General features: G+C 44.9%; 1 protein-coding gene across 1 annotated transcript; it reads left to right on the plus strand.

Moving 5' to 3' along the window:
- The first annotated feature begins 274 nt into the window (after positions 1-274).
- LOC137345942 (histone H2A-like) lies at positions 275-1,046 on the plus strand. The gene has a single exon (XM_068009188.1). The coding sequence runs from the start codon at positions 277-279 to the stop codon at positions 664-666; it is 390 nt and encodes a 129-aa protein (XP_067865289.1). The 5' UTR covers positions 275-276; the 3' UTR covers positions 667-1,046.
- The last annotated feature ends 7,077 nt before the right edge of the window (positions 1,047-8,123 follow it).

Genomic DNA, 8,123 nt, shown 5'->3' on the forward strand with positions numbered 1-8,123 from the left:
ATTGTTGTTGAAGCCAAGCACAAAGTCAAGTGGCCATGCTCCAAGTTTGTCCTGCTCTTGAGTTACAATAATATGCTAATGAGGGATGGACAATGGGACGATTCCCATTCGCTAAATCAAGAGTTCGGAATTTTATTTGTTCCCTCATGAAACTAGGGCCAATCAGAAATAAAGGGAACTGAATTGACCAATGAAAATCTAAGGCAGGCAGATCCTCCCGGAAGGTATAAAAGTCGAGATCAGCCGCAGCATTGCATTCGCGGTTTATTCTCCATCATGTCAGGTCGCGGTAAGACAGGAGGGAAAGGCCGTGCCAAAGCCAAGACCCGGTCCTCCAGAGCCGGTCTGCAGTTCCCCGTTGGCCGTATCCACCGGCTGTTGCGAAAGGGTCACTATGCCGAGCGGGTCGGGGCCGGCGCCCCCGTCTACTTGGCTGCTGTCCTTGAGTACCTGACCGCCGAGATCCTGGAGCTGGCGGGTAACGCGGCCCGGGACAACAAGAAGACCCGCATCATCCCCCGCCACCTCCAGCTCGCTATCCGCAACGACGAGGAGCTGAACAAGCTGCTGGGAGGCGTCACTATAGCCCAGGGCGGGGTCCTACCCAACATCCAGGCCGTGTTGCTGCCCAAGAAAACCGGGCATCCCAGCAAGGTTTACGCCTAAATGAAGAAAGATAACGCACAAAAAAATCCTACTCAACAAACCACAAAGGCTCTTTTAAGAGCCACCCATCTTCTCATTCTGAAGAGTTTAATCCAGATTGCCCTGCACTCCCAAGGAACTGAATTTTATGAGCAAATTCCTGGGATATTTAATAGTTTAGGAAGCCTGGGGTTTGCCAGCCGACTGACCGATCGAAGTTTAGTCGCGATGCAGTTTTGTTTCGAGACGTTAATTCTGTACTTTTTAAACATGGAGCAAAATGTTGAGATAATGCAACCGTTTACTGGATTGGATCGTTTCTAATTGCGAGCGGCCCGTAAATCCGGCCAACAGCAACTGAAGAAGATTTGGAAAAAGGCAAACGTTTTGGTCAAATGTAACCGGGGCGCGCAGCAAAAGTATTAAATATTTCTTGCTTCGATGAGTAGTCTCAAAGTTTTAAGGGAATTGCTGAGTAGTCATTTAATTTCGAACAAAATTATACATTTTTTTTGGGGGGGGGGGTTTCTCCCCCCCCCCGGTGTGACAGGAGTTTTGTTAGAGACGCGGGGGGCGGGAAAGAGTCCCTGAGCCAGCTCCGGGGAGAGGCGAGTGAGGCAACGGTCTCCCCTCCCTCTTGCTCGCTTCGGCCGCGCTTGGACTGCGGTCCGGCCTCTGGACAAACACCACCGGCTGATGTGAGAATAAGGAAAAGGTTCGCAAAGGAGGGACCGTGAAAAACTGACGGCCCTGGGACAGAGTTAATTTATTTTTAAAAATATATAAAAGCAAGCATGAGGGAACCGTTTTCAGTTTCCCGCCCAAAATAAATAAAGCCACGATGTTGCCTGTTAAAGATTTCCAATGGATTTCCATCAGCAAAACCAAAGTCAGTTTGCCACATAATAGTAACAATATCTTGTGGACTCTGACTGCCAGCTTCCCTTTTAAATAAGGCAGGAAATAACCTAAACTGCAATCTTAATAATATGCTGCCTCTGAAAGTCTATTCATGTAAAATAAAATGACATTTTTTTTTCCTATCTGGAAGTATAAGAGTATAAACGATATTTTGAACATGTTTCCAAGTTTTTGGGGGACATGACCGTTTAAAACCGTTAGCTCGTTCTTGCGATTTGAAAATTCAAATCCGTCTCCGCCCAACGGAATGAATTGATATTTACATATCCCGGCTCAAGTTAGACTCGCTGACAGCCAATCAGAGGGTGGAGTTTCGACCAATGAACGAGCCTCGACGGCAGCTAATCAAAAATGTAGAATTTCGACCAATGAAAAGGTGGGATTTTCCGCCAATGAACACGAGGCCGCCTGCTCTCGCTCGGGTCCGCGGGTTGGGAGGGAGGACGCCAACCCCATCCATTGGGAGAAAGGGGGCAAAACTGGGGCTCATTAGTGTAAGATGATCAGGAATAAATCTGATAAGGAATTTAGGAGGGACTTATTTAGCCAGCCGTTAAAAATGCAAAGATGGAACAATAAAAAGCTAAACATTTTCAGCAATGGATTTGCCTGTTCTCAAAGTATCTGCACGGACAAGGGCAGCAAATACATGGGAACACCACCACCTGCAGGTTCCCCTCCAAGTCACACACCATCCTGACTTGGAACTATATCACCGTTCCTTCACTGTCGCTGGGTCAAAATCCTGAAACTCCCTAACAGCACTGTGGGTGTACTTAGCTCACATGGACTGCAGCAGTTCCAGAAGGCAGCTCACCACCAGCTTCTCAAAGGCAATTAGGGCGGCACAGTGGTTAGCACTGCAGCCTCACAGCTCCAGGGACCTGGGTTCAATTCTGGGTACTGCCTGTGTGGAGTTTGCAAGTTCTCCCTGTGACAGCGTGTGTTTTCGCCGGGTGCTCCAGTTTCCTACCACAGCCAAAGACTTGCAGGTTGATAGGTAAATTGGCCATTGTAAATTGCCCCTAGTGTAGGTAGGTGGTAGGGAATATGGGATTACTGCAGGGTTAGTATAAATGGGTGGTTGTTGGTCGGCACAGACTCGGTGGGCCGAAGGACCTGTTTCAGTGCTGTATCTCTAAATAAAATAAATAAAAATTAGGGCTGGCCTAGCCAGTGACACCCACATCCCATGAATGAATCTTTAAACAAGCATGCATTTTACATGTTCCTTATTGCTGCTATTTGACCTCTTGATGCAACTTGTTTTAAAATCACAATAAAGAATTACACAGAATTTTACAGCCGAGAAGAAGTCCATCTGGCCTGTGCTTCAGTGAGCCTCCTCCCACCCTATTTCATTCTATCCTATCAGCATAACCTTCCATTCCTCTCCCCTTAAAGGTGTCGATTCTATTCACCTCAACCACCCGCAGTGGTACCAAGAAGAACATTCCTGTCATCCTTGGTAAAGAGGTTTCTTCTGAATTCCCTACTGGATTTGGAATGTCACTTCGACTTGGCCTCAGGAAACATATTAATTAGTTGTAAAAGAAAAAAATGACTACAATACAAAGAATGCAAAAAAGCCAGAGGCCATATAGAATGCTGAGATGTCCCCTTTATGGAAATAGCAGAGGTGCCTTATCCATAGTTGGTTCAATAAAATAAAGAAGGGCGGGAGTCTGGAGGTGAAAGACGAAACACTGAAAAGAAGACAAGACATTTGTTTTGTATCTTTTTTTTAAAATGTGCAAAAGGTGGTAGAAGATATTTATCACGTATTCAAGACTCGGATGAACTTAGATTTTGTAGCGTTAAGAGATTGTTCAGAGAAAGAATTGCTTGGCTCAAAGGAGGAAACCAAGCTTCTTATTTTTGTGAGGTAAGAGTATTAAGGAATACAGAAACAAGGTGGTAGATAGAGGTAAGATACAGATCAGTCATGGTCCGACTGAACAGTGGAACAAGCTGAAGGAGACAAATGACCTCCTTCTGTTTCTATGCTCTTGAATACAACTTTAGCTAAAGGATATGGGATTTCCATACAAGATAAGGGGGTACAATGAAGATAAGAATAACAAATATATAAGTAAAGAGCAGAGTCCCACGCCTGAGTAATAAAGGTAGCACAATTAGGAGTAAAATGGTCATTTTGTACGTAGGTATGGTAGCGAGATTTTAGCTTAACTTGACCATTTTCACACTGTACCCTCTGTAATAACTAACAAGGTCAAGTAAGCCATCTTAATACTAAAACATGACCAAAGAAGTCATTTTCGTGTCGTGTATCAATAACTGTATTTGTCATGTGGACCCCCACCTGCCAAGAATGAGGCATATTAATTTTGTCATATGAACATTGATTTTAAACTGTTGCTGAAGATCACCAGACACTGGGCTGGAAGGACATTTGCACACTAAGAGACACTGCTTGTGGAGACAAAGGACTATTCCCTGCTCCAATTAACCCAAATGGATTTTGATCACCAGACATTGAAGGTATAGGGAAGCGCATTCCAGGCACTGCTAAGATGATGCAACCCACTGTCTATGACTCAGAGAAAGAGTCTATGGATCTATGACACAGAGCCAGGACTGGTTAAACCAGTTGGTCACATGACTAACTGGCTGGTCCAGGTTTTTTGAACTAGCCACAGGACTGTTTGAATTCAAAAGGCAGTGTGCAACTGAAGCTGGAACAAGGAAGCCTCTCTCTCACACACGCTTTCTCCCAAGCCACTGGACCCACAGAAGACAAGTAAACCTCAAGAGAGAAAAGACTCCTAAATCGGAACAAGTTGAAGCGTGAACGGGGCTCCAACGAATTGCAAGACTTACCGGCAACCAAAGATTCCACATGGAACTTAAAGGACTGTAACTACAAGATATTGCCTCAAACTTTTCCCCTTTATTCCTTCCACTTTTTCTGTCTCTACTTCATCTGTGTTTATCGCGTATGCATGCTAGCATGGTCGCGTCACGTATTTGTAGTCATTAATCGGATTAGAGTTTAAGATTAATAAACATCTACCTTTCTAGTTTAAATCTAAGGAAACCTGTCTGATTTCTTTGCCTTACAATTGGATCAGTGAACAAGAATTCACTGAGGGGGAGCTAAAAACACAGGTTATGATGGAGCTGTATAAAACGTTAGCTAGGCCACAGCTGGAGTACTGTGTGCATTTCTGGTCGCCACATTGTAGGAAGGATGTGATTGCACTGGAGAGGGTGCAGAAGAGATTCACCAGAATGTTGCCTGGGCTGGAGCATTTCAGCGACGAAGGGAGACTGAAAAGGCTCGGGGTTGTTTTCCTTAGAGCAGAGAAGGCTGAGGGGGGACCTGATTGAGGTATACAAAATTATGAGGGGCATTGATAGGATAGATAGAAGACACTTTTCCTTTAGCGGAGCAATCAATAACCAGGGGGCATAGATTTAAGGTAAGGGGCAAAGGTTTAGAGGGGATTTGAGGAAAAAAAATTTCACCCAGAGGGTGGATGGATTCTGAAACTCACTGCCTGAAGGGGTGGAGAGACAGGAACCCTCACAACATTTAACAAGTATAGAGGTGAGCATTGAAATGCCATAGCATAGAAGGCTACAGGCCAATTGTTGGAAAATGCGATTAGAATAGATCGGTGCTTGATGGCTGGCACAGACAAGATGGGCCAAAGGGCCTGTTCCGTGCTGCACCTCATTCTTTAAATAGTAGCAATCAGGAACTCTCTCTGCTTCAATTTCGCATTGGGCAGCCTGCACTAATTCTCTCAGTACTGGGTCAGCTCTCTGAGCCCCAGCTAAGGAAAATCCATTTAACTCATTCCCTGGGTCTTCTAACTGTCCAAAGAAAGTCTCAGACAGACAGACCTGGTCGTCTGCCTGCAGTGCCATTGCAGTCTCTTCTGGGGGAGCTGGTTTGATCATGGCCTAATCTACTACACATTCAGGGAAACTGCAGGGGGCCGTCTCCTGCCGCTGCCCTGTTTCTCTGACCTCCTGCGGCCTCTCTTTCACTACTGGGGGTGCTGCCACCTTCAACCCTGCCAGATCATTACTTAGGAGCAGGTCAACCCCATCCACAGACAAATGAGGGACAATCCCTACAGAGGGGCGACATGATAGAGGTTTACAAAGTTATGAGCGGCATGGACAGAGTGGATAGTCAGAAGCTTTTTCCCAGGGTGGAAGAGGGGATATAGGTTTAAGGTGCGAGGGGCAAAGTTTAGAGGGGATGTGCGAGGCAAATTTTTTACACAGAGGGTTCCAGTGCCTGGAACTTGCTGCCAGGGGAGGTGGTGGAAGCAGATACGATAGCAACATTTAAGAGACATCTTGACAAATATATGAATAGGAAGGGAATAGAGGGATACGGTCCCCGGAAGTGCAGAAGGTGTTAGTTTCAGCAGGCATCAAGGTCGGCACAGGCTTGGAGGGCCGAATGGCCTGTTCCTGTGCTGAACTGTTCTTTGTTCTTGTTCTTTGTACTTCATCCTGGCTTGGAGAGCTACTAGTTTAAGTCACAGACATGTTAGTATTCTAGCACACACAAGCACAAGAAAACCTGCATTGAAATCTTTTCTCTTTTTATTTCCGATCGTGGATTCACACAGTGCTTTCAGGTTATTGGATAATTTGACAGTAAACAGCCTCTATCTTTAGAAAGTAGATGTAAGAGCCATTGGTTGATTGCTGGCAGTGCTTGGAAAATCACCCAATTTAGGAGTAGAATAAATAATAACAATAAAATAACAAGAACATCTTGTATTCATATAGTGCCTTTAGTGTAATAAAACGACCCACGAAGATTCACAGGCACATTATAAAGTAAAATTAGACACTGAGACATGTAAGGAGCTGTTAGGCCAGATGGCCAAAAGTTCGGTCAAAGATATAGGTTTTAAGGAGTGTCTTAAAGGAAGAAAGAGAGGTAAAGAGGGGGAGAGGTTTAGGGAGGGAATTCCATAGTTTAGGGCCTAGGCAGCTGAAGGCATGACCACCAATGGTGGAGCAATTAAAATCAGCAATGCTCAAGAGGTCAGAATTGGACGAGTGCAGCGACTTGCATAGCTGGTTCAGTGGACACCGGTTGGTCAGAGTTAGGTTGGCTCCTTCCTAGGATTAGATTAACCTGCATCTCACATTAGGACAGTTTATTAAATGCTACCATCTTCTACTAAACAAATACCCTACTTGATTATTTTCAAAACAAAGCAACTAGGTTTAAGTGGTATTTAATCTTGAGTTACATCCACCCTTAATGAGTTTGTTCTCAAAACGTGTGAAAATAGAGATTGAAATTCTGTTTGAGTTTTTGGGCAATAGTTTCAAATGTTCATATATTCCACTGACAGGGAGGGGTTTGAAAACAAGCATCAGAATTTTTAAATTCAGGCATTGCTTAAATGGGAGCCAATGTAGGCCAGTGAGCACAGGAGTGATAGGTGAAAGAGACTTGGTGTGAGTTAAGATGCAGGAAACATGGTTTTTGGATAACCTCAAGTTACAGAGGTGAGAATGTGGGAGACCAGCCAGGAGTGCAGCAGATGTATGGGAACACCACCACCTGCAAGTTCCCCTCCAAGCCACACACCATCCTGACTTGGAACTATATCGCCGTTCCTTCACTGTCGCTGGGGCAAAATCCATGGAACTCCCTTCCTAACGGCACTGTGGGTGTACCGACACCCCAAGGACTGCAGCAGTTCAAGAAGACAGCTCACCACCACCTTCTCAAGGGCAATTAGGGATGGACAATAAATGCTGACCTGGCCAGCGACGCCCACATCCCATGAACGAATTTTTTTTCAAAGTGCATTGTAATAGTCAAGTCCAGAGGTAACAAAGGCATGAATGAGGGTTCGGTAGCAGATGAGCTGAGACAGGGGTGAAATTGGGCCATGTTACGAAGCTGGACATTGGCAGTTTTAGTGGTGGTGCAGATATGTGACTGGAAGCTCATCTCAGGGTCAGGTGTTCTGCGTTTCATCTTTCCCCGCCAGTCTCCTGCCCTTCCTTACTTTATTGACCCAACAGTCTGGTTCAGCCTCAGACTGTTGCGAGAGGGATGGAGCCAGTGGTCAGAGAATGGAGTTTGTCATGGGAACCAAAGATAAGGGTTTCTGTCTTCCCAATATTTTACTGGGGAAATTTTAGTTCGTCCAGTACTGGAAATCGAATAAGCAGTCTGAGAATTCAGAAAGAGTGGCGGAGTCAAGAGAGATGGTGGTGAAATATAGCTAGCTGTCATCGATGTACAAGTGGAAACTGACGCGGTGCTTTCAGATGATGTCGCTAAGGGGCAACATATGAATGAGAAATAGGAGGGGGCCGAGGATAGATCCACCAGAGGTAGTGGTGCGGAAGTGCACCAAACATAAGAAAAGGAAAATGATTCATTTCTGTCTTATATTCTGATTATACTTCCTAATTTTGAAATGATTAGAGTATTAGCCAAAAATATTATGATCAATTGAAAAGTAAAAGCAAAAACTTGCATTTGTAAAGTGCATTTCAGAACCTCAAGGCATCCCAAAGTGCCTTATAACCAATGATGC

Source organism: Heterodontus francisci, chromosome 29, assembly GCF_036365525.1.
Source record: "Heterodontus francisci isolate sHetFra1 chromosome 29, sHetFra1.hap1, whole genome shotgun sequence".
Taxonomy (NCBI): Eukaryota; Metazoa; Chordata; class Chondrichthyes; order Heterodontiformes; family Heterodontidae; genus Heterodontus; species Heterodontus francisci.

What these genes read in the sequence shown, in the direction of transcription:
- LOC137345942 (XM_068009188.1), top strand. Translation starts at nt 277, where the DNA reads ATGTCAGGTCGCGGTAAGACAGGAGGGAAAGGCCGTGCCAAAGCCAAG.